Genomic DNA, 27,063 nt, shown 5'->3' on the forward strand with positions numbered 1-27,063 from the left:
AGTCTGGGTTTTTTTAATGTTTGTTTCTTTTTTTCTTTGTTCTTTTGTTTTTTTTCTTAAATTCCCCATGTGAGTGTGAGCATTCTCGGACTTATTTCACTTAGCATTATACCCTGTAGATCCATCCATGTTGTTGCAAATGGCAGATTTCATTCTTTTTATGGCTGAGTAGTATTCCATTATATATCTATACCACTACTTCTTTATCCAGTCATCTCTCGATGGACATTTATATTGTCTCCATATCTGGCTCTCTTTAAACAGATTTCTAAGTGTGTAAAACAGTATTGGTATCTATACTGCACAACGTTATCTATAGGTACAATGTTGTGCACCATGTATGTAGATCTTTTTCATCTTGCACAACTGAAATTTTATAGCCCTTGATTAGCAACTCCCTGGCAACCACTATACTGTTCTTTGCTTCTTCGAGTTTGAGTCTTTTAGATATATAAGTGGAAGCATGCAGTATTTTCCCTTTTGTGACTGGCTATTTCACTTAACAGAATGGCCTCAAGGTTCATTGATGTTGTTGCATATTGCAGGATTTCCTTCTTTTTCAAGGCTGAATAATATCCCACTCTATGTATATACCACATTTTTTTTAAACCCATTCATTGATTGGTGGACATTTAGGTTGTTTCCACATCCTGGCTATTGTGAATAGGGCTGTGATAAACAGGGTAGTGCTAATATCTCTTCGTGATCCTGCTTTCAATTCTTCTGGATGAGTACCCAGAACTGGGATTGCTGGTAGCTCTTTTTAAAATTTTTGAGGTATCTCCATACTGTTTTTCGTAGTGGCTGCACCATTCTGCATTCCCACCAACAGTGTTCAAGAGTTCCAATTATTTAAAACAAAACAAAAAAGAACAAAAACAGAGATTCTAGCTTTTAGTTTCTAGTTTGATATAAACAATGTAGTATCCCTTCATTCCGTGTTCCTCCCATTTCCCAATAAAATTGCCTTTTAATTGAATTTCAGTTTCCTCTCACCCATATTCTTCTTTTTTTTTTTTTAAGATTTTATTTATTTATTGAGGGAGAGAGAGAGAACGAGCGGGAGGGAGGGGTAGAGGGAGAGGGAGAAGCAGACTCCTCGCTGAGCAGGGAGCCTGATGCCGGGTTGGATCCCAGGACCCCGACATCAGGACCTGAACCGAAGGCAGATGCTTAACGGACTGAGCCACCCAGGCACCCCATTTTTTCCTCCATATTCTGTCAAGAGTTTTGAAGGAGATCTTCTTCAGCCACATGCTAACTCAATTCCCTTTGGTTTTGGTCTTAATACATTTTTCTCAGAATTCCCATTATAGATCTTCAAAACTGTGACCTTTAGGGGTGCCTGGGTGGCTCAGTTGGTTTTGTCTGACTCTTGATTTTGGCTCAGATCATGATCTCCTGGGTCATGAGATCTAGCCCCTCGTCAGGCTCTGCCCTCAGCTGGAGTAAGCTTGAGGATTCTCTCTCTCCTCTCCCTCTGTCCCCCCCCCCAACTCCCCACCCCCGCAGCCCTGCTCACACATACTTTCTCTCTAGAATAAATAAATAAATCTTAAAACAGAAACAAAAACAACTGCGACCTTTGCCAATATTTATTCCCAATCAGCTTCTGGCTGCATTCTTACTTTTATATTCCAAACAAATCTCAATAAGTTTTCACTTTGCTCTGTACAAATCACACTCATCTTGCTTCTTATCACACTGAAATCACTAACGTTCTCTGATTATTCTGCTGTGTGTGGAATATGTCTACTTCATCTGTCTGGAGAATGCCTTCTCATATTTCAAGTTCTTTAAGGGCCACTCTTTGTTTTTAAATATTTATTCATGACAAAATTTGTGGTGTAACTTTTCAGAACAGCTTTTAGCTTTAATTCAATATATTAAATTCTTATATGAATCAGCTACACATAGAAATTTTTGTTATGCTTAGAATAAAAATTGCATTCATATCTATTCTTGAAAATATTATAAAGTTACTAAAAACAATATAGGAAATGATTTACATATTGATATGAAAATCTTCATTATTGAGTACAAGATAAATTTAAAATTATAGGCATATATATAAGTTCTTACAAAACAAAAAGAAAAAAGCAGAATACTCAATAGAAAATAACTTCTTACTTTTGAAGAAAAACCACATTTGTCATATTTAAGTAAAATGCAGTATTTTTCTGTTATTTTTTATTACTAAGTAAAACTTGCTTATTATTTTAAGAAATATATACAGAAGTATAGAAAGTAAGAAGCTCAAGTAAATCTTTTATACCCCTCTCTCCCTGCCCTCACCATACCACCCTCCAGAGGTAAATACTGTAAACATTTCGGCTACCCAGACATTTTTCTATGCACACACACAAAATACTTTCAAGAAATACGAAATGAGATCATGCTATGCCTTTATTTTTTTAAGACACGTTTTAATTGCTGTACATCGACATACAGAAAAGTACACAAGTCACAATTGTACAGCTTCAGGATGCTGAACTACCAGCGTTTGCACTTTGTAAGAACTCCGGAAGCTGATTGGTTCAGAGTTAGCTAGAACTACTTTAGGGCGGAGAAACTAGAGTCCGGGGCGGGGGCGCTTTCTAGCCCGCAGTAGCTGAAAAGCGCGGCGCTGGTGGGGGGAAGCGTCGGTTCCGTTGCCACGCTGCTGCGGGGCCACAGCAGACGCGCAGGTCCCAGGAGGCCCCGCCGGCCGCGCTGAGATGTGGAATCCCCTGCACGAAGCCGACTCGACCTTTGTCGCTTGGCGCCGCCCGCGCTGGCTGTGCGTTGGGGCGCTGGTGCTGATCGCAGGCCTCTTGATCGTCGGCTTCCTCTTCGGTAGGGGCGCGCTGGACTCGCGCACGCTGGAGGCTACCCCGCGGCCCTGTGGTTCCCGGGACTCGCGGGTCGCTGCCGAGTGCGATCCTGTTGCGTGTTTCCCCGGGGACGGTGGTTTGGGTTGCGGGAAGGTGGGGAAAGGGCCCCCGCGGGTTAGCTGGGGGTCGCTGGGGACGGGGCACAGTGGGGCTCTGGATAGACTATGGTAGGACAGTCACCCAGGGTAAGGAGTGGAACGCAGAGACCCTGAAACTGGACTTCCGCAGGTGCCACACGCTCGAGCCCTTTGAGAAACTGGTACGTTTTTAAGAAGAGCTGGGCAGTTGAACCAGGTTGTCCAGGGAGCTTTGCAGGAAAGGACTCTCACCTGTTTGGGGTCTTTAGTTGTCTTGTGCCTGGGCTGCCTCATGTATGCAGTAGGTAGACGTCAAGGCATTGTTGCACAGGGCCTCTTTTCTCTCATTCTTTCGTCCTTGGGAGTTAAATAATTAGAGGAACATTTGGAAACTGGCTATTGTCAGCGCTCTGAACAGATCTTTACCAGTTGCTCTTTGTACTGATTCGCACACTTAACCCAACTTCCTAAAGAACCAGGGGCAGCACAGACAAGCTCAGACTCTAAATTTTAATTTTGACTCTGCTACTTCTTTGTGGCTTTGAACAATTTACTGAGACTCTCCTGGCCTCAGTTTTTCAGTCTTTATGATGAGGAGAATATCTGTAATTTATTAGGAATGGTAAATGAAATAGCACCTAAAGCTCCTAGCACAGTGTTTGGGTGTTGGCACTTTTCTTTAATTCCTTTTTGATGAGGAGATGCTTCTAACTGGATGTTGGTGCACAGGACTAGTTTAAGGTAGTTCACCCCTGCTCTGAATTCACCACCCAGTGGATGACACGGAATAAGTTCTTTATTAATTGTTAATTTTTTCCTAGGATTCTCTGCTCTCCTCTCCCGCACAGGCCTCCCACCTCTTCATTTTGTTCATTTTTCAGCTCTCAGTTCAGTGTGTCCTTCCCTGATCCCAGTTGAATCCAAGTCCTTTTGTTTTATGTACCAATGGAATTGTATTTCCATTTGCTGCCACCCATTTATTTCAATATGCATGTATATATGTGTGTGTGTATGCATGTATATGATTAATAACTGGAAAGTTCCATGAAAGCTGGATGGGCAATTTTGGTAACTATTTTATGCCCAGATTGTATCATTTCTCTAAATAAAGCCTGTAAAGATGCTTCATTTCCCCCAGATTAAAAGCCAGCTACAAGAGCTAACTGCTCCACATGATCTGGCTACCCATTCCCTCTGGTCTCTGTGTGCACTGGGCATCTTGCAGAGCCACTGGGTAAATTGTAGTTTCTTGTAGCTTTCTAAAGTTCAAAGTCTCAAGCCTGCTTCAACTGGAAACACAGAATCTCAGCACATTTTGTTTTAGTTTCTGAAACAGAACAAATTACAAGTCTGAGTTTCCTTCAACTCTGAAATAATTTATGTACTTGAAATAGATTCATCATTAATTCATTATAAACATTTACTAAATGCTTATTCTGAGTCAGCAGAGGAGAAGTCGCTGTGGATAGAAGCTTTCAGGAGAAAATAGGTATATCTCCTTTTTGCCTTAACCTTTAAGAGATCTTGTTTATCCGCATTAGTTGAAGCATTTTTAATTTTAGTGGTCCTTTTCTTATAAAACATTTTGTTTTTTTAGAATAACAGCAACACCTGTCATTGAAATTGAATTAAAAAATATGTTGTGACTAATCTGTATTTAAAAAGTGTTTCTATGATTTTTTTTTTTTTTCCAGTGGAAGTGGGCAAGAGAAATTAAATGGAAGAGAATCTCAGTTAATACTGGAGGTCATTGATACTTTGTGTTTCATGCATGAATAGATACAAAAATAAGGAAAAATAGGTCCTGTTTGTGAGCTCATGTCTCATTCCTATCTTTGTATATATTTTACAGGATGGTTTATAAAATCCTCCAATGAACCTACTAACATTGTTCCACAGCATAATGTGAAGAAGGCATTCTTGGATGAATTGAAAGCTGAGAACATCAAGAGGTTCTTATAGTAAGCATATACTGATGGCTTATATGGGTAATTTGTTATTCTGTTCAGAAAGTTTTGATTCAATATTTCGTATACAGGAACTGACTTTTTTAAAAAGTCTTATTTGTTGAAAACTTTGTATCATATTTCATCTAGACAGGATTATACTTTAAGCTAAACTGTATCACTAGAGACAATTTTGGGCAGGAGTCAGCAAACTGTATAGGACCAGCCCCTGTAGGCCAGCTGATCTCTGTCACAACTACTCAGCTCTGCTATTGTAGCACAGAAGAGGCCGGAGAAAATACATAAGCACATGAGAGTGGCAGTTTCAGTAAAACTTTATTTATGGGTACTGAAATTTGAATGTCATATATGTCACAAAATATTCTTTTTTTTAAAGCTATTTAAAATGTAATAACCATTTTCAGCTTGTGGACTGTACAAAAAGAAGGAAGTGGGTGGACTCCTGTTTTAGAAGACAACATTGTATTTTAGTCAAAAGAATAAACTTGGACTTTGGACTCAGATATACTTGAATTTAAATTCCATCTTTGCCCATTGACAGTAAAATCACTTGGAGTGAATACTTAACCTTCCTGAGCTCTCATTTCCACATCTATAAAATGGTGACCATGATATCATTGTGACAAGGATGAATTAGCGTATATGTGACATGGTGTGAAAACTAGCTCCCTGTTTCCTGAAATAGCTATCTGTAGTGTAGAGCAAAAGATATAAATGAGTAAATTTAAAGAGTATTTGCAAAGCAGCTAAAAGTAAAACACTTGTGTAGAATGATTGTATGTAACTGATTAGAATACTAGCTTTTTCATTTTTTTTTAAAGATTTTATTTATTTATTTGACAGAGAGACAAGCGAGAGAGGGAACACAAGCAGGGGGAGTGGAAGAGGGAGAAGCAGGCTTCCTGCGGAGCAGGGAGCCCGATGCAGGGCTCGATCCCAGGAGCTGGGATCATGACCTGAGCCGAAGGGAGACGCTTAATGATTGAGCCACCCAGGCGCCCCTAGAATACTAGCTTTTTCCAAGCAAAATACTTGGAGTTCCTGATAGTGATTGAAGGATTTCTTTGTGAATACAAATTATAATTTTATATAAAAGATAGTTTTATATATATATATATACACACACACACACATATGCATAGATGTACACACACATGATCATACAAACACATGTCTAATTTATTTAATTATTTATTTATTTTAAAGATTTTATTTATTTATTTGTCAGAGAGAGAGAGCACAAGCAGGGGAAGCGGCAGGCAGGAGAGGGAGAAGCAGGCTCCCCGGTAAGCAGGGAGCCCAATGTGGGGCTCGATCCCAGGATCATGACCTAAGCCAATGGCAGACGCTTAACCGACTGAGCCACCCAAGTGCTTCCTATTTAAATTACAATAGAATTAAAACTATGAACAAAAATTTGCTAGGCACCTTCCAGGTCTTTGGAAGGGCCATTTCCCAAGTGAGAGACCCGGAAGCTTAAATTTCGTGGAAACCCCTCCTCTGCCTCTTGGACTTGTTCGCTTTAATTATGTATAATAGATAAAATAATAGTGGAGTTCTGGCAAGATATAATGTTCACTCCTAGACAGAGCTGCTGTCCCTGCTTCCTTTCCTAACCTGTGACATGGACTGACTGACTGGCAAAGAAGAAAAATGAATGCCTTCATTTCTCTTTTTAGACCCTGAATGAAATGGAAGCAGTCAGTTTCTTGCTTATTCTCCATGACCCCGACCAAGCTCCTCTAACTGTTTAGAACTCAAGGATTTTCACCATTAGCACAAAAGAAAGAAATTATGAGAACCCAACTCATCCCTCTAAGGACCACAGAATCACCAGAAACCTCCTGGACTCTCCAGATTTCCCATTTGCCATTCGGCCATCAAAGAGCTTTCAATCTAATTCTGCCCATAGGCCAGGGGTCGGTTAAGCCTCAGATCTTCCATCTTACCCTCCTTCGCTCTGCTACAAAAAATCCTCTCTACTTCCAAGTTGTCTGCCTCTCCATAGTGGCTGGCTGGAAGGATCAAAGTAGGGTCTGTTTTTTCTGCCTCCCTTGGGATACAGGGTTGTCCTTTTTCCCTTCTGTTTTGTCAACACCTGGTTGAATTCTCAGCTCTGTTCACTACTTTGCATCTCTTTAGGGAAACTTTCCTTCTCTTCCTGGTTCGGAAAGACAAGATTATTTTAGAAAACTCTTAGACCTCTGGGCTCAGAATTTCCCTGATATGCCTTTGAGTACCACTTCTGCTTCGACTAGCTGTCTTCCAGGCATCTAGCTCCTGGAAGCACTGTTCCATCATTTGTAAATCAGATGCAATGTATTAAAACAGGAGTACTAACAGCTCTCTTTATTAATTGAGATGATGTAATGATATGTGGAACTTTTCTAGCCAGACAGAAATATGTGAGCCCATTTTTGAATACAAGTTGTTGGCTATTGGGGATGATCTGTAAATTATTACTTTTTAAGAAAACTTGATATTTTAGTAGGATTGACAAATTACTTGCAACACACTTCGTAATTGATTAAAACAAGAAAAATTAAAGAGCTGCAGTTTGAGTTACCGAATTGAGCTACAGATCTTTGGAAAATAGTGAGGTAGCAATATTCTCTGTGAGTGCAGATGAGAAACTGAAGATTTAGCCAGGGTTATACAGGTTAGTGGCAAAACTTCTACTATATCACTTATAGGATTTTATCCAGTTAATTTATTTATCATTGGAAATGGGTTTTTTTCCTACTCTTCATTAGGATCAGCTTTGCTCCAAATGAGTGGGTTCCAGCCCTGATTGTAGCACAGTGTTATATCCTCATTGGTAATGACAACACTGTTACAAGGAATTTCACTTATAATAGCCAGGTCTGATAATAATCAGTCCCTTCCTTCCTTCCTTCCTTCCTTCCTTCCTTCCTTCCTTCCTTCCTTCCTTCCTTCCTTCCTTCCTTCCTTCTTTCCTTCCTTCCTTCCTTCCTTCCTTCCTTTTGCGGTGGGGAGAGCAGGTTCAGGACTCCCTATTGGCAATTGTTCTTTTTTTAATTTTTTTCTTTAATTTTTCAAAAATTTTTAAACTTTTTAATTTTAAATCTTTAATTTAATTTTTTTTCTTTAAGATACTCTACCCCGTAACATGGGGCTCCAACTCATGACCCCAAGATCAAAAGGCACATGCTCCACCAACTGAGCCAGCCAGGTGCCCTATTTCTACATGTAGGGACAGAGTTATCACTGTGACTTAAGGAAACATGTATAATCTGCATCCACTTCGGTTATGTTACAGTTTGTGATCTGTGTAATATAGAAAAAAAATAGCACCATGTTGTCTCTTTTTCTGGTATCTCTGCAGGTAATATAAACACCTCAGCTGCCTCTTAAAATTGTGTTATTTTGTTACTATGTTTTGCAAATACACATTAGAAATTTTGTGTAAGTTGCTGTAAGGGAGCAAGAATGTCCTATCCCCTTCAAGGTACTTCTAGCACCCTGACATAAGACAGATTCATAGGAGAAAATCAAACTTAGTAGTGTATGTGTGGGGAATCCATATAGACATGGAAATTCCAAAGACAGGCAAAATGAGGTATATGAAAGGAACACACTTCACAAGGTGGTAAGAAAAGCAGCTGTTTGATAATTAGATATTTGCCCTGCTGTACAGGTGGATCAGTCAGATAAAATTTATCTCTGCTAATAACCCTTATTTTGAGAACAACCATCAATTTAGATTCTATGTTGTTAAGGGAGCAGCAAAAGTTTCTGTTGAGCCTGTAGAGTTTTGATTGCCTTCAGGTCAGAATAACGTTCATGCCAATGCGGCCCATCTTGGCGCAGCCCACATTCAGCCCCTATAGTGTTTAGCTGTTAAACATTTTTTGAATAAGGATTTTGATACTATCTTTGTAAATACAATTTAAATTATTTTAATAGAATTATAAAAAATTATCACAAGAACTCCATTTTTAAAAAATTGAGAGTTATTCTTCTTGGCAGTTGATTTGCCAAGTCAAAAATTAAGATAAATTTACAGTAAAAGTAAACATTTGAAAATGGAATCATCATAGCCATGTTGCCTATTTGTTTTTTTAAAAAACCCTATAAGGATGAACATGTGTTGGTTTTAGAAAAACCTACATATTCAGAAGCAGAAGTTTGTGAAGATCTAGAAATAAATGTCTTTTTATGATACATAATGCTTTGGCATGTGGATTTTTTTCTTTAAGTGGGTTAAGATGAAAATACCAATGAGCTGAATCTTCAGGGAAACAAAACATTTCCAGGAGAGAAAGAGAAATTTAAACAAACAAAAGCACCAGTATCCAGACATATTAATGAGAAAGTAGTAAACTCGTGAAAGTATTTTTGGTAGCTGAAATTCTGCCCACATAGCTTATTCATTAGAGATATTACTGGTCAGGCTAATTATCATCATTGATTTTTTAGTGTATTACTATGCATGATGAATGGAGTACAAGAGATTTAGTCTGAGCTTCTCAAAATATGTTTAGATTATTCCTTAATCAAGATACTTTATAAAGGCTGCTAATCAAAAAGTTTCTTGGTTGGCCATAACTTGAAGTATTTAAAAATAAATGTAATTAACAGTTATTCTTGGCACATCACAGCTTGGTATTTTGTATGAAAATCTTTTTACCTTCTAAATCTATTTCACACAGTGAAATAAATAATTCCACGAGAGTTCTAAGACGCATGAGTCTTAAGGAAAGAAGAGGACACTTCCTCATCTACTATATAGGGAAACACCCAGTGGATTGCATGTAACAATTTTCTACAAAGATCAGTTTCTCCAATTTTTCTCTTGAATGAGTACAAATTAGAGCAGGAAAACTTCAAAATATGCTTTGAAAATCTATTTGATGCGATAATAGCACCACTTTCCTTTTTTAACGTATCACATTTCAAAGCACGTTTTAAATGTCAATCTGCCTTCCTTGGTTGTTCATTTGGGATAAAGGCTGACTAAACATTAATTTCTAACCACTTTCAATTTTTGTTCACCAGTAATTTTACACGGCTGCCACATTTAGCAGGAACAGAACAAAACTTTCAGCTTGCAAAGCAAATTCAATCCCAGTGGAAAGAATTTGGCCTGGATTCTGTTGAGTTAGCCCATTATGATGTCCTGTTGTCCTATCCAAATAAGACTCATCCCAACTACATCTCAATAATTGATGAAGACGGAAATGAGGTAAAACAAAGAGATAAGAAACTACCCTCATCTCTATTCTTTTCAAACACCTTTTATGAAAGAATGCCCTATACCATCTCTAATTATTGATGGAAATCAATATTATTGAAACTTGTCAATGATGTCTTTAATATCTCATTACCGGTGTCAACTCCTTTCCTATGATGTTTGAATTTAATGTGATGTTGGAAAAAGTCTGAGAAATTAATGCTTGATGACAGTTGTATTTTCTGTTTTTTAGTATTGTGTGCTAATATCAAATATGATATATTAGTAATTCCAGGCAAGTAAAGTAGACATATTTTTGATAGATTCAGACTATAAAAGATACTGTATAAGTTTGGGGGTGTGAGGAAACCCAAGACACCTGGTATGTAGTTTGAGTCCGCAGCTTTTTATTGGTGCTTAATGATATGACTCATATGATCATGTATTCAGCTCTGTGCCCAGAACTTAGATGTGGACATTTGAAGGGGGAAGAGAATTGGGAGAGAATGTCTATAGAATGATTATCTAAAGAATTTATAATCTTGTTTGCAAGTTAGGGTACATACTTGAGTAAGAAAAGATAATACAAGTGATTGAGGTATTTCTTGTCATGATATGTATTCAATATGAAAGCTTGTAAAGTAAAACTCATTTGCTTAACCCTATTTAGCATACCTTAGTTTTAGAGCTACTGTATCTTAACTGAAATAGCCCCTTTCAATCCAGATAGTCTCCCTCAGTCCTTTTGTCAGTGGGGCCTTTTCTATTGTATATAGCTTCAAATATGTCCAGCTTGATCAGTGAACTGAAAATGTCATGTGATTTAAATATATATAAATTTAAAAATTTTTTCCTAATATGTCAATCACCTTCTATCAACTAATGAATCAGTCTTTTAATGGCAAATATGTTGTTATGTTTTGCTGTCAATGATGTAATTCCATGCTAAATTTCCTAATATGATTTGAAACTTTCCATATTAACTACTATTTTAAATTATTGTAGTTAGTTGTTTATCTTTTTAAAATATTAACCTATCTCAAAATTTAAAAAGTATTTTTTAAAAAAAGTTATGTGGAATATCCATATAGTGCATATGGTCCCATAACATTTGTTAAATATGTGGGGGCATATCTATATAATTAAGTACTAAGCAGTCTATAAAAGTATGCTTAGGAAAGTTATTTAATGATGAAATAAGATATAGATTATGTTAAATATATATATATATATATATTTATATATATATATAAAACCTCTGTCTTGATCTGTCTGATTTGGGGATGATCTATATACAATGAGGAAAATAGAAAACTTGCACTTCTTTTTTCCTTCTTCTTTCACCTCCTAATTTTGACTGTGACTTTGCTTTTATTATTCCATTTCATTGTTTGTTTTGCCATTATAAGCATTTATTAAATTCTTCAAGCCTGTCACATAATATAAAAGTATCATGTAGAAACATCATTCTGGAGATTTTCTGGAATGGTGTTAGCTGTCTCTTTTGGCTTCCTAGACCAATTTCTGTTGGGATGGGGAGTGTTTTCCCCACACATCCAACAAGCAATTCTCAGACACCAGTTGGGTGTCCTATAATTCGACTCAATTCTGACACTATTTACCTGGAGATAGCATCAGATTCCATAGGTAAGAGTTCAGTCTCATAAGACTGCCCCCTCCCCCACCCACTCAAATGCCAGTTGCAAGCCCAGGTTGTTAACCTGTTTCTGACCTACGAGCTGTAGACTGCAGGTTCCAATAACCCCCCTTCAACTCAGGACGCCAGTTGAAAGCCCAGGTTGTTAACTGTATTTCTGACAGACGGGCAGAAATCAGAGGTTCCTATGATTCCCTCCTCAGGTTTGACTAATGTGCTAGAGCAAATTAACATTTGCAAAAAAACATTTTACATTCCAGATTACTGATTTATTAAAAGGATGATAAATGATATGGATCAGTAGCCAGATGAAGGATGCATAGGGAAAAGTATGTGGGAAAGAGCGGAGAGTTTCCACGCCCTCTCTAGGAGCCCCAATCCCCTCCCATTTCCATGTGTTCGCCAACCCAGAAGCTCTCTGAACCCTGTCCTTTGGGTTTTTATGGAGGCTTCATTACATAGGTGTGATGATTAAATCTTGGCTATTGATGATTGATTCAACTTCCAGCTCCTCTCTCCTGGTTGAGAGGTTGGCAGTGGGACTGAAAGTTCCAACCCTCTAATCACTAAGTTGGTTCTCCTGCAACCTGCGCCCATCCTTAAGTGGGGTCCAAAAGTTACCTCGTTAACATAACAATAGACACATTTGTTGCTCTCATCAGGAAATTCCTTTTAGGAGGTTTTAGGAGCTCAGTGCCAGAAACGGGATGAATATCAAATATATATTTATTATAAATCACAATATCACACTGCCTAAATCTTCCTAATTTTTTAAAAGCTATATCATTAATTCATTTTCCTTTTTTATTTTCATCCAAAGTACATCTGAACATAGTCACATACTTCTCCGAAGTGCCTTGCTTCCTCCCTATTTCTCCCTTTCCTGAAGCAAGCAATATTCAACTGTTGACACAGAATGAACAAACCTTTTAAGTTTTATTTTTTTTAAAGATTTTATTTATTTGATAGAGAGTGAGCACAAATAGGGGGAGCAGGCAGAGGGAGAGGGAGAAGCAGGCTCCTCGCTGAGCAGATCCCAGGACCCTGGGATCATGACCTGAGCCGAAGGCAGACACTTAACGACTGACACCCAGGCACCTCAAACCTTATAAATTTTATTTTATTTTATTTTTTTAAAGATTTTATTTATTTATTTGACAGAGAGAGACAGCGAGAGCAGGAACACAAGCAGGGGGAGTGGGAGAGGGAGAAGCGGGCTTCCTGCTGAGCAGGGAGCCCGATGTGGGACTCGATCCCAGGACCCTGGGATCATGACCTGAGCCGAAGGCAGACGCTTAACGACTGAGCCACCCAGGCGCCCAAACCTTATAAATTTTAAAGGAAAAGGAAAAGAGTTTTATTTGAATCCAAGTTAAGGCAGCTGCCCAGGATACACGATTTTCACAAAAGAAAAATGGAGCATTCGGGAGGAAAAGGAAGAGTAAAAATCACGTAATAGGAAAACAAAAGTGACTTAAATGCTGTGTATCAGTAATTAGAAAAAATTTAAAGGAAAAAACTGTCTGATTAAAAACAGCATATCAGACTAAGTAAAATCAGCTGTGTACTATTTTATAAGGAGTGACTTGAACACAACATCACAAGTCTGAAAGTAACAAAACTGAAAAAGAAATACCAAGTAAATATTGACTTACAAAATGGTTTTATCTTATAAAGTAAATTTTAAAGCAAAGTCAAAAACCTTATTAAGAGATAAAGAGGGTCACTACCTAAGTGTTTCTATTCACCAACAATTCTAAAATTGTTTTTATCTGTTAAAGGAAAAGTTACAACAGGCCCAAAATTGAATTATTTGTACTGAGACCCACTCAGAAAACCAAGATTTAATACCTAACCTAATGCAGTTTCAGCCTCTCCCAGGAATGTGACCTTTAACTAGTCAATCTGGAATTACCTGGTCAGCACTGATGAGGTAATCCACCCAAATGACCCCCTCTGTCCCCTAAAGGACAAAAATTAATAAGGAAAAAATACAAGGAAAGCATAAATAAATAAGGAGTTAAGAAAAAAAAAAAGGCATATCTACAGATGCTGCACAGATAAGAAAGATAGGAAAAGATAAAATACTAGGAAGAAGTATGCCAATAATTCACAGCTGAGATGAAATGGAAAAAACTTGAAATTTGACACAAGAATGCAAAATCCAAATAGTTCTATAATATTGAAGAAATTAAATCAGTACTTCAAAAACTCCCACAACACAGAGCATCAAGACCAACTGGTTTTCCTTTAAGTTTGAAAGATTAAAGTAAAAGATCATTTAAATATAACACAAGCTATTTCAAAGAATATTAAAAACTCAACTCATTTTTTAAGGCAAGTATAATCTAGAAACGATAACCCAACAAGCAAATTGCAAAAAGACAGGCCAAATGTGTAATGTATGTATATGGATAATATAATTATCATTATGAAAAAGAAAAATTGCATACTCATCTCAAAAAATATCCCCCCCCAAAAAATTGAACAAATGAAACATAAATTCACGATAAAAACTCTTAGTAAACTTGGAAAGGAAGTTAATTAACATCACCTGATAAAGGTCACAGCAACTATCAAAATTAATGGTGAGACATTAAAAACATTCCCCTGGAATTTGGATATCTATCACTACTTTGTGACATTGTACATGGCCCTGGTCCTGGGCAGGGGTACAAACAGTGATGGGAGACCGGGAGTGAACCTAACGTTATGTTATCCCAACTAGAGCACCAAATATCTACCTTTTCTTTTTTTTTTTTTTTTTTTAAGATTTTATTTATTTGACAGAGAGAGAGACAGCGAGAGAGGGAACACAAGCAGGGGGAGTGGGAGAGGGAGAAGCAGGCCTCCCACCAAGCAGGGAGCCTGATGTGAGGCTCTATCCCAGGACCCTGGGACCACGACCCGAGCTGAAGGCAGCGTCTAACCGCCTGAGCCACCCAGGTGCCCCCAAATATCTACCTTTTCTGAGGCATACAGAACCTACCGTGAAACTGTATCAATTACTACCCTTTAAAAATCCCCACATCCTCCATTTAGCCCATAATTTTTCTGTGACACACATAGGGTAGGAAACTCATCTGAATCATTGGGAAAGATTATAAAAGAAATTGTAGTAAAGTGCAGTACAAAACCATCTAGAAACAAAGTCCTTGCGTCAGCACATCTTTCAGCCAAGGGAGTATTCAAGCTGATCTCACTCAATTTGCCTATATGGTAATCTTCACTTTTACAGCCTCTCTGAACAAGTGGATTTTAGAGCAAGTTTATGAATTATTCCTACATGTGGGAGAAATTTGTAAGGTCAGGGAAACAACTATTTTGGGTGACTTTATCAAAGGTAGACTATATACCAGAGAGCATTGCTCACTTTCCAGAATTCACTAACATAGACTCAAATCATGTATTATCAGTATAACCAAGACAGTTTAGTTTACAAATTTCTATTCACCTTTTGTGACATAAAAAAAGGCAGTATATAGTTCAATCTATATCATATGTTATCTCTATGTGAACAAAGATAAGATAATGTGTCTATATATATTTAAAATATTTCTGGTAGAATCTATAGAACACTAGTCATATTGGTTGCCTGTGGAAGGAGGAACTTGTGTGTGTTGTGCAGGAGAGTAAAAGTTTACAGTTTACCACAGAACGCAGGTCTGAAGAGTCACAATAATTAAATTTCACTTGGAGATGGTGATGGTACAAAACCATTAATAGGTGTGACAGAGGGACAAAAACAGTTGAACTGTCACAATGTTCATAGATAACGCCTAAATCTGAAACGCTGCATGTTATTTAAAGAAAGAGAGGTAAATATCCCCCAAATCAACTCCTGGTTGTGATAAAAGAAAGGGAATTTTAGGGGCACCTGGGTGGCTCAGTCATTAAGTGCCTGCCTTTGGCTCAGGTCATGATCCCAGGGTCCTGGGATCGAGCCCCACATCGGGCTCTCTGCTCAGCGGGAGGCTGCTTCTCCCTCTCCCCCTGCTTATGTTCCCTCTCTTACTGACTCTCTCTCTCTCTGTCAAATAAATAAATAAATCTAAAAAAAAAAAGAAAGGGAATTTTCAACTTTCATGTTTGTGGGCCCTGCTTCTGGGGTCCCAGAGAAGCTATACTTGAACCTTTACCAAGGTCAAAATGACTCGGCAAAACCTTAAAGTATATATGGACTCAATCAATATCTCTACAAGGCAAACATCTTAGAATACTTTCACTTTGGTCATACTCTACCACTTTATGCCCGTAATTCTAATTCAGTCTTGTTCTTGTCAACTTGAATAATACTTGCTTTTCTTATTACATACAGTACATATTTATTCATTTTTTCCACGTATTCAGGATACCTTGCTTACCTTCTTGAATCATCTTAGAGCTTCTTTTAGAGGCTTTATTTGTTTTGTTGAATGATATCCTTTAGAGATTTTCTTTAAGTGAATATCTGTTGGCTCCAAACTATTAATTTTTGGTAGAAAATGTGGCTTTCATTTAATTTCCTTTTTAAAATTTTTTTGGAGTAGGAGGCGGGGGTGCATAAGGGTCCACACCCAGCTCGCAGCCCAACTCGGAGCTCAGTCGCACCACCCTGAGATCATGATCCGAGCTGAAATCAAGAGCCGGATGCTTAATCGACTGAGCCACCCAGGCACCCCCATTTCATTTTCAAAAGGAAGGATGTTTTTGTGGGACCTAGATTTGTAGTTTGGCAGTTACTGTCCCTTCACACATGGAGAGAATATTTGACAGCATTATGGCTTCCGTTATTGTTGTTGAGAAGTCAGCTGCCAATCTGTTATTCTGTTTGGGTTTCTTGTATAATCTCTCTTTTGTAACTTTTAACATTAAGTAGTATATTGAATATCATAATTTTACTGTGATGGGTCTGAAGGTAGATTATTTTTTTGTTAGTTTGGTCAGGATTCATTGGACGATCTGAATCTTAAAGAGTTCATAATTTTTATCAGTTTGGAAAATTCTTAGTCATTATATTTTCAAATTTAGCTCCTCCACAGTCTTTTTATTCTCGTCTCTCTCTTTTTTTTAAAGATAGATTTATTTATTTATTTATTTATTTATTTATTTATTTAGAGAGCGAGAGTGCAGATGTAGGGCAGAGGGAGGGCAGAGGAAGAGAGAATCCCACGTAGACTCCATGCTGAGCACGGAGCCCAACTTGGGGCCTGATCCCACAAACCTGAGACCAAGACCTGAGCTGAAACTAATAGTCAGATGCCCAACTGCGCCACCCAGGTGCCCCTCTTTTCTCTTTTACAAATCCTCATATATATATCCAATGGGTTTGTCTCTAGTGCATCCTTAACCCTGAAGGATGTTGTTCTTTGGCAACCCAGCGTTATGCATGACCATCTCAGAATTTCTTTAAACTCCTGTGCCTCTTGTTTGGGCTCTGATGGATCCAACTAAGGCAAAGGCAGACTTTAGTGCAATCTCTCAGGATTCCTGCTTTCACGCCACTTTTTTGGCTTCTGAGTATTCCTTACTTTTTTTTTTTTTTCCAATTTGATGATACACTTAAAAAGATAATATTTTATATTTAGTTCAGCATCTTTAGTTCTTTTCAGTGTGAATGTTGTTCAGTGTATCTAGATACTGTTAGATATGGATCCCCCCAATGTAATTTTTTTATTGAAGTGAATTTGGTATTTAATTTGTTGCTAAATAATTATCTTAGCAATGTTATAAGGGATTGAGATTACAATACAATGATACTTTTTATTTGGGTGTTAAAATTTTCCTCCTAAATCAAAGCCTGGTGCTTTATAGATCCTCCCTGGGTCTGTGGCTTATTCTTCTAGCACAGTGCTGGGTATTTGATATGTATTTTCAAAATACAAAATACAAAACCCTCTACTGACAAAAACGATAATGTACATTTTTCCTTGTTTGCTTGTAGTAATCAAACTTTACCTTAGTTTTGACTTATATTTTGCTTTTCCAGATTTTCAACTCATCGTTATTTGAACCACCTCCTCCAGGATATGAAAATGTTTCAGATGTTGTGCCACCTTTTAATGCCTTCTCTCCCCAGGGGATGCCAGAGGTAAATATGCAATGTAATAATATACAAATAACAAACAGAACCCCCTCATACATGCAGGCAACAATTGAACAGCTATAAGGAGATTTTTTATATAATCCAAGTTTATCCCCTTTTCACAGTTAGGACAGTAGAATTTCTTAATAAGAAAAAGCACTATTTATTGTTTTGTTGACAGTTTTTAAAGATAAAATTTACTGCAGTGAGATGCAGAAATCCAAAATGTACATTTATTGACTTTTGACAAATGTATATACCTGTGTAATCCAAACCCCTTAACACACAAAATATTACCATCATTTCAGAAAGTACCTCTTTGCCTTTTCTCAATCAGTACCACACCCCTTACCCCCTGCCAGTCAATCATTCTAATTGTTTTTGCTACCATTGATTAGTTTTGCCTATTTTAAAAATTCATATTGATGGAATTGTACAGCATGTAATCATTTGTGTCCAGTTTCTTTCACTAAGTGTAGTCTATGAGATTCATGTGTTTTAGCTTTTAATTTGTTCTTTTTTATTGCTAAGTAATTTCCATTGTATGAAAATACAGCATTAATTACTACTGTTGCATAGCACTGATTAGTTTTCAAAGAATTTGAATAAGAGTATTGTTGCCATTTTCAAATGAAGAGCATGAATGTCCATTCTAGAAAATTTTGTGTCGTCTACTCAATAAAGCAGTGTGCATAACTATCATCTGAAATTCTATAGTCAATCCCCAGATTAGTGTGAGGTACTTTGTTTTTTATAAGAAAGCTAAATTTGAAAGAGTTGAATATAATTACTAACATCTTTTTAAAAGTTGTCTCTCCTATTATAATACTTGACAGTAAGTAAATTCAATTTTGGATGTATTGGGTTGAAGTGCCTGGAATATATTCACAAGAAGTTGCTAATTGACAGTTGGGTATATTGGATTGTCACTCAATAGAAGGCTCTTATTGGAAACATTCTAGGTAAAAAATTTGCTTAATCAATTAGGATTTATTGCAAGAACATAAGGATGATTTAATATCAGGAAGTGCCATATCTTTTAATAAGTAAGAGAGAAAATACTATTTTTATTTTCAAATGTATTGGATTTGTTAACTTATAATTTAAAAACTCTTGCAAACTTAGAATGAAAGAGTATTATCCATTGGTTGTATGAAGTTCACTTCAAATGAATAGTTTACATCTTAATGGTATAATATTAGAAAAATTCTAATATTTAGCACATAAATAGAATGCCGGCAATCATAATTATTCCGTAATTGACATGAGATAGGAATGAGGCATATAACAATTGGAAGTGAAGAGATAGTATATTTTAGATCTTAGGTGTACTGCGGTCACTTAGACTTAATCCAAGGTTAAGGTACCTCTCATCTTTGTTCTCAGTCTCATTCCTCTTCCCCTGCCCAATGTATTTATGTCCTTTGCAATGCATATATTCTTTTTTTTTTGTTTTTCTTTAGAGAGGGAGAGAGCGGGGGAGGGGTAGAGGAAGAGGGAGAGAGAGAATCTTAGGCAAGCTCCATGCCCAGTGGGGCTCAGTCTCACAACCCTGAGATCATGACCTGAGCCGAAACCAAGAGTCGGACCCTTAACCGACGGAGCCACCCTGATGCCCCAGCAATGTACATATTCTTGAAAACATATGGCTTTATTTTGTGTTTGATGTATTTTAAATTTATGTAAATAGCATTAAACTTTAGGTCTTCCGTGTTCTCTTACTCTTCCCAGTCAATGGCCTTTAAAAACTCTATCCACGTTGCTTTATGTCAGGGCAGTTCGTTACTTTTTACTTGTTGCCTATCATCCCACGCTATGTGCACACCACATGTAACTTACCCATTCTCTGAGCCTCGAGTGCTGCTTTACTCCTAAATCCTCATCACCACAGTGTTGCAGCGAATGTCCTCATATGTGTCCCCGTCTGGGCTTGCAAGGGTTTCTCTGTTTACAGTAAAACAAGTGTGGGATTGCTGTTTTGTAGGAATATTTAATTTCACAATGTCCAGACTGTAGCAGTTGGTTGCTTCCGCTGACACTAGATGAGCGTTCCTTTTTCCTCATATATTTTCATCAACACTTGAAATTATATAACTTTATGATTTTTGCTTTTTGTTTATATAACTTTATTATTTTATTTTAATTCACGTTTCTCTGATTACACCTGAGGTTGCTCATCTGTAAACATATTTATTTATTTATTTATTTATTTATTTATTTATTTTAATTTTTATTGTTATGTTAATCCCCATACATTACATCATTAGTTTTAGATATAGTGTTCCTTGATTCATTGTTTGTGCATAACACCCAGTGCTCCATGCAGAACGTGCCCTCCTCAATACCCATCACCAGGCTAACCCATCCTCCCACCCCCCTCCCCTCTAGAACCCTCAGTTTGTTTTTCAGAGTCATCGTCTCTCATGTTTCTTCTCCCCCTCCGATATCCCCCCCTTCATTCTTCCCCTCCTGCTACATTCTTCTTCTTTTTTTCTTTCTTAACATATATTACATTATTTGTTTCAGAGGTACAGATCTGAGATTCAACAGTCTTGCACAATTCACAGCGCTTACCAGAACACATACCCTCCCCAGTGTCCATCACCCAGTCACCCCATCCCTCCCACCCCACCCCTCACTCCAGCAACCCTCAGTTTGTTTCCTGAGATTAAGAATTCCTCATATCAGTGAGGTCATATGATACATGTCTTTCTCTGTTTGACTTATTTCGCTCAGCATAATACCCTCCAGTTCCATCCACGTCGTTGCAAATGGCAAGATCTTATTCCTTTTGATGGCTGCATAATATTCCATTGTATATATATACCACTAGTTCTTTATCCATTCATCTGTTGATGGACATCTTGGCTCTTTCCACAGTTTGGCTATTGTGGACATTGCTGCTATAAACATCGGGGTGCATGTAGCCTTTCGGGTCCCTACTTTTGTATCTTTGGGGTAAATACCCAGGAGTGCAATTGCTGGATCATATGGTAGCTCTATTTTCAACTTTTTGAGGAACCTCCATACTGTTTTCCAGAGTGGCTGCACCAGCTTGCATTCCCACCAACAGTGTAGGAGGGTTCCCCTTTCTCTGCATCCCCGCCAACATCTGTCATTTCCTGACTTGTTAATTTTAGCCATTCTGACTGGTGTGAGGTGGTATCTCATTGAGGTTTCGATTTGGATTTCCCTGATGCCGAGCGATATTGAACACTTTTTCATGTGTCTGTTCGCCATTTGGATATCTTCTTTGGAAAAATGTCTGTTCATGTCTTCTGCCCATTTCTTGATTGGATTCTTTGTTCTTTGGGTGTTGAGTTTGATGAGTTCTTTATAGATTTTGGATACTAGCCCTTTATCTGATATGTCATTTGCAAATATCTTCTCCCATTGTGTCAGTTGTCTTTTGGTTTTGTTGACTGTTTCCTTTGCTTTGCAAAAGCTTTTTATCTTGATGAAGTCCCAATAGTTCATTTTTGCCCTTGCTTCCCTTGCCTTTGGCGATGTTTCTAGGAAGAAGTTGCTGCGGCTGAGGTCGAAGAGGTTGCTGCCTGTGTTCTCCTTTAGGATTTTGATGGACTCCTGTCTCACATTGAGGTCTTTCAACCATTTGGAGTCTATTTTTGTGTGTGGTGTAAGGAAATGGTCCAGTTTCATTCTTCTGCATGTGGCTGTCCAATTTTCCCAACACCATTTGTTGAAGAGACTGTCTTTTTTCCATTGGACATTCTTTCCTGCTTTGTCAAAGATTAGTTGACCATAGAGTTGAGGGTCCATTTCTGGGCTCTCTATTCTGTTCCATTGATCTATGTGTCTGTTTTTGTGCCAGTACCATACTGTCTTGATGATGACAGCTTTGTAGTAGAGCTGGAAGTCTGGAATTGTGATGCCGCCAGCTTTGCTTTTCTTTTTCAACATTCCTCTGGCTATGTGGGGTCTTTTCTGGTTCCATACAAATTTTAGGATTATTTGTTCCATTTCTTTGAAGAAAGTGGATGGTATTTTGATGGGGATTGCATTGAATGTGTAGATTGCTCTAGGTAGGATTGACATCTTCACAATATTTGTTCTTCCAATCCATGAGCATGGAACGTTTTTCCATTTCTTTGTGTCTTCCTCAATTTCTTTCATGAGTATTTTATAGTTTTCTGAGTACAGATCCTTTGCCTCTTTGGTTAGATTTATTCCTAGGTATCTTATGGTTTTGGGTGCAATTGTAAATGGGATCGACTCCTTAATTTCTTTTTCTTCTGACTTGTTGTTGGTGTATAGGAATGCCACTGACTTCTGTGCATTGATTTTATATCCTGCCACTTGACTGAATTCCTGTATGAGTTCTAGCAGTTTTGGGGTGGAGTCTTTGGGATTTTCCACATAAAGAATCATATCATCTGCAAAGAGTGAGAGTTTGACTTCTTCTTTGCCGATTTGGATGCCTTTGATTTCTTTTTGTTGTCTGATTGCTGTGGCTAGGACTTCCAATACTATGTTGAATAGCAGTGGTGATAGTGGACATCCCTGCCGCGTTCCTGACCTTAGGGGGAAAGCTCTCAGTTTTTCCCCATTGAGAATGATATTCGCTGTAGGTTTTTCATAGATGGCTTTTATGATATTGAGGTATATACCCTCTATCCCTATACTCTGAAGAGTTTTGATCAAGAAAGGATGCTGTACTTTGTCAAATGCTTTTTCTGCATCTATTGAGAGGATCATATGATTCTTGTTCTTTCTTTTGTTAATGTATTGTATCACGTTGATTGATTTGCGGATGTTGAACCAACCTTGCAGCCCAGGGATAAATCCCACTTGGTCGTGGTGAATAATCCTTTTAATGTACTGTTGGATCCTATTGGCTAGTATTTTGGTGAGAATTTTTGCATCCATGTTCATCAGGGATATTGGTCTGTAATTCTCCTTTTTGATGGGGTCTTTGTCTGGTTTTGGGATCAAGGTAATGCTGGCCTCATAAAACGAGTTTGGAAATTTTCCTTCCATTTCTATTTTTTGGAACAGTTTCAGAAGGATAGGTATTAATTCTTCTTGAAATGTTTGGTAGAATTCCCCTGGGAAGCCATCTGGCCCTGGGCTTTTGTGTTTTGGGAGATTTTTGATGACTGCTTCAATTTCCTTAGTGGTTATAGGTCTGTTCAGGTTTTCTATTTCTTCCTGGTTCAGTTTTGGTAGTTGATACATCTCTAGGAATGCATCCATTTCTTCCAGGTTATCTAATTTGCTGGCATAGAGTTGCTCATAATATGTTCTTATAATTGTTTGTATTTCTTTGGTGTTGGTTGTGATTTCTCCTCTTTCATTCATGATTTTGTTGATTTGGGTCATTTCTCTTTTCTTTTTATAAGTCTGGCCAGGGTTTTATCAATCTTGTTAATTCTTTCAAAGAACCAGCTCCTAGTTTCGTTGATCTGTTCTACTGTTCTTTTGGTTTCTATTTCATTGATTTCTGCTCTGATCTTTATTATTTCTCTTCTCCTGCTGGGTTTAGGCTTTATTTGCTGTTCTTTCTCCAGCTCCTTTAGGTGTAGGGTTAGGTTGTGTACTTGAGACCTTTCTTGTTTCTTGAGAAAGGCTTGTATTGCTATATACTTTCCTCTTAGGACTGCCTTTGCTGTATCCCAAAGATTTTGAATAGTTGTGTTTTCATTTTCATTGGTTTCCATGAATTTTTTAAATTCTTCTTTAATTTCCTGGTTGACCCATTCATTCTTTAGTAGGATGCTCTTTAGCCTCCAGGTATTTGAGTTCTTTCCGACTTTCCTCTTGTGATTGAGTTCTAGTTTCAAAGCATTGTGGTCTGAAAATAGGCAGAGGATGATCCCAATCTTCTGGTACCGGTTGAGACCTGATTTATGACCTAGGATGTGATCTATTCTGGAGAATGTTCCATGGGCACTAGAGAAGAATGTGTATTCCGTTGCTTTGGGATGGAATGTTCTGAATATGTCTGTGAAGTCCATTTGGTCCAGTGTGCATTTAAAGTCTTTATTTCCTTGTTGATCTTTTGCTTAGACGATCTGTCCATTTCAGTGAGGGGGGTGTTAAAGTCCCCCACTATTATTGTATTGTTGTCGATGTGTTTCTTTGCTTTTGTTATTAAGTGGCTTCTATAATTGGCTGTTCCCATGTTAGGGGCATAGATATTTACAATTGTTAGATCTTCTTGTTGGATAGACCCTTTAAGTAGGATATAGTGTCCTTCCTCATCTCTTATTACAGTCTTTGGTTTAAAATCTAATTTGTCTGATATAAGGATTGCCACCCCAGCTTTCTTTTGGTGTCCCTTAGCATGGTAAATGGTTTTCCACCCCCTCACTTTCAATCTGGGGGTGTCTTTGGGTCTAAAATGAGTCTCTTGCAGACAGCATATCGATGGGTCTTGTTTTTTAATCCAATCTGATAGCCTGTGTCTTTTGATTGGAGCATTTAGCCCATTTACATTCAGGGTAACTATTGAAAGATAGGAATTCAGTGCCATTGTATTGCCTGTAAAGTGACTGTTACTGTATATTGTTTTTGTTCCTTTCTGGTCTATGTTGCTTTTAGGCTCTCTCTTTGCTTAGAGGACCCCTTTCAATATTTGTTGTAGGGCTGGTATCGTGTTTGCAAATTCCTTTAGTTTTTGTTTGTCCTGGAAGCTTTTTATCTTTCCTTCAATTTTCAATGACAGCCTAGCTGGATATAGTATTCTTGGCTGCATATTTTTCTCATTTAGTGCTCTGAATCTATCATGCCAGTCCTTTCTGGCCTGCCAGGTCTCTGTGGATAAGTCTGTTGCCAATCTAATGTTTCTACCATTGTAGGTTACATATCTCTTCTCCCGAGCTGCTTTCAGGATTTTCTCTTTGTCTCTGAGACTCATAAGTTTTACTATTAGATGTCGGGGTGTTGACCTATTTTTATTGATTTTGAGAGGGGTTCTCTGTGCTTCCTGGATTTTGATGCCTGTTTCCTTCCCCAAATTAGGGAAGTTCTCTGCTATAATTTGCTCCATTATACCTTCTGCCCCTCTCTCTCTTTCTTCTTCTTCTGCGATCCCAATTATTCTAATGTTGTTTCGTCTTATGGTATCGTTTATCTCTCGAATTCTGCCCTCGTGATCCAGTAGTTGTTTATCTCTCTTTTTCTCAGCTTCTTTATTTTCCATCATTTGGTCTTCTATCTCACTGATTCTTTCTTCTGCCTCATTTATCCTAGCAGTTAGCGCCCCCATATTTGATTGCATCTCATTGTTAGCCTTTTTGATTTCTACTTGGTTAGATTTTAGTTCTTTTACTTCTCCAGAAAGGGTTTCTCTAATAACTTCCATGTTTTTTTCAAGCCCAGCTAGTATCTTTAAAGTGATGATTCTGAACTCTAGATCTGACATCGTACTAATGTCCGTTTTGAGTAGGTCCCTGGCAGTCGGTACTACCTCTTGTTCTTTTTGTTGAGGTGATTTTTTCCGTCTTGTCATTTTGTGCAGAGGAGAATAGATTAATGAGAGAACAAAATGCTAGCAGGGTAACAACATCCCCAGAAAATATACTCTAAACAAATCAGAAAAGACCTGAAGCAGTGGGAAAAGAAAGGGAAAGAGAGAAAAAAGAAAAGGAAAGAAAAAAAGAATAAAGAAAAAGATAAAGATTAAAACAAACAAAAGCAGAACAAAACAAAACAAAACAAAAACAGAATGTGATCAAATATGATCAGGCTGGATTATAGATCAGTGCCACACACTAGATTTTGGGTGTATTTTGATCTGTTAAAAGAAAGTCCCTCCCAAAATTTTAAAGAAAGAAAAACTTATATATGTACAAAAATAAGGGTCGATATGATGAAGGGATGGAATATGACTGTAAAGATGGAAATTATAAAAAATTTTAAAAAAGGATTTGATAAGTTGTTTGAAAAAAGAAAGAAGAGGATTAAAAAAAAGAAAGAAAGAAAGAAAAAAGGGAGAGAATGTGATCAGGCAGGGGAGTAGAAAAAAACCATACACTAGAGATTTAGAGTATATTTTGATCTGTTAGAAGAAACTATCTCAAGATTTTATAGAGAGAACAACTTATATATATATGCCAAAAATACGGGTAACTACTATGAAGGGATAGAATATGACTAAAAATGAAAAATAAAAATGTTTTTTTTTAAAAAAGGGATTGATAAGATGTTGGTTGAAAAAGGGAAAAAGAAAAATTCAAAAAAAAGAAAAAAGGAAAAAAGAAAAAAAGACAGTTAAAAAAAATAATTAACTTTGAAAGACTAAAGAATCATGGTAAAAAAGCCATGAATTCTATGTGCAGTGTTCCCCTAGCGCTGGAGTTCTGCCATTCTCACTGATCGGTAAACTTGGTCTTGGCTGGCTGTTCTCGCTGATCTTCTGGGGGAGGGGCCTGTTGCCGTGGTTCCCAAATGTCTTTGCCGGAGGCAAAATTACCCCGCCCTTGCCGGTCTGGGCTAAGTAATCTGCTCAGGTTTGCTCTCCGTAGCTTTTGTTCCCTGCAAGCTTTCCGTACAGCTTTGGAGGCGGAGAGTGAAAATGGCGGCCTCCCAGTCTCCGCCCCGGCGGAGCCGAGAACTCGGGGTCCCGCTCCTCAGCGAGCCCCCAGAGAAAAGCAGTCAGTCACTCCCGTCTCCCCGGTCTCTGGCCACACTCCGCGCTCACCCGGCCTGTGACCGCGCCTTTCTATCTGGCACCCGACCCCGGGTGGAGTCTCCAAACCCAGCAGATCCCCGCGGTGCGCTCCCGCACCTCTCCTCCCGGGGGAAGAAGGTGAGTCTCCCCGGATCTGCCGCTTGTTGGGTCCCTGCTGTAGGAGCAGTGGCCCGACTGTGTCGCGGATCACGGTTTATGGCAACCCCAAGCTGAGAGCCCGTGCCTGGGCTCCGTCTCTGCAGCCGGCTTCCCTGCTCCGATACCTGGGAGCTCTGCCGCACTCAGGCACCCCCGGTCTTTCTGTGACCCCGAGGGTCCTGAGACCACACTGTCCCGCGAGGGTTCCACCCCCCACTTCGCCACCAGAGTGACGTCCCTCAGCGGAGCTGACTTCTAAAAGTTCCGATTTTGTGCTCCGCGGCTCTATCACTTGCCAGAAGCGGCCCACGGAGGCCCCTCCCCCGCCGTCTATCCTCCCGAATAACGCCTCGGATTCACTTCTCCGCACGTCCTACCTTCCAGAAAGTGGTCGCTTTTCTGTTCAGAGAGTTGTTACTATTCTTTTCTTCGATCTCCTG

At 38.3% G+C, this 27,063-nt stretch overlaps 1 protein-coding gene across 1 annotated transcript in view; it reads left to right on the forward strand.

Moving 5' to 3' along the window:
• Window positions 1-2,598: 2,598 nt before the first annotated feature.
• FOLH1 (folate hydrolase 1) overlaps window positions 2,599-27,063 on the forward strand; it is a 76,530-nt gene continuing 52,065 nt past the window's right edge. Inside the window, exons 1-4 of the mRNA XM_036064521.2 lie at window positions 2,599-2,835; window positions 4,803-4,911; window positions 9,937-10,123; window positions 17,737-17,838. Coding sequence (XP_035920414.2) covers window positions 2,718-2,835; window positions 4,803-4,911; window positions 9,937-10,123; window positions 17,737-17,838 — 516 coding nt within the window. The 5' untranslated portion in view covers window positions 2,599-2,717. The remainder of the gene's footprint in view (window positions 2,836-4,802; window positions 4,912-9,936; window positions 10,124-17,736; window positions 17,839-27,063) is intronic.

The sequence above is a fragment of the Halichoerus grypus genome, chromosome 11 (assembly GCF_964656455.1).
Source record: "Halichoerus grypus chromosome 11, mHalGry1.hap1.1, whole genome shotgun sequence".
In the NCBI taxonomy this organism is placed as follows: domain Eukaryota; kingdom Metazoa; phylum Chordata; class Mammalia; order Carnivora; family Phocidae; genus Halichoerus; species Halichoerus grypus.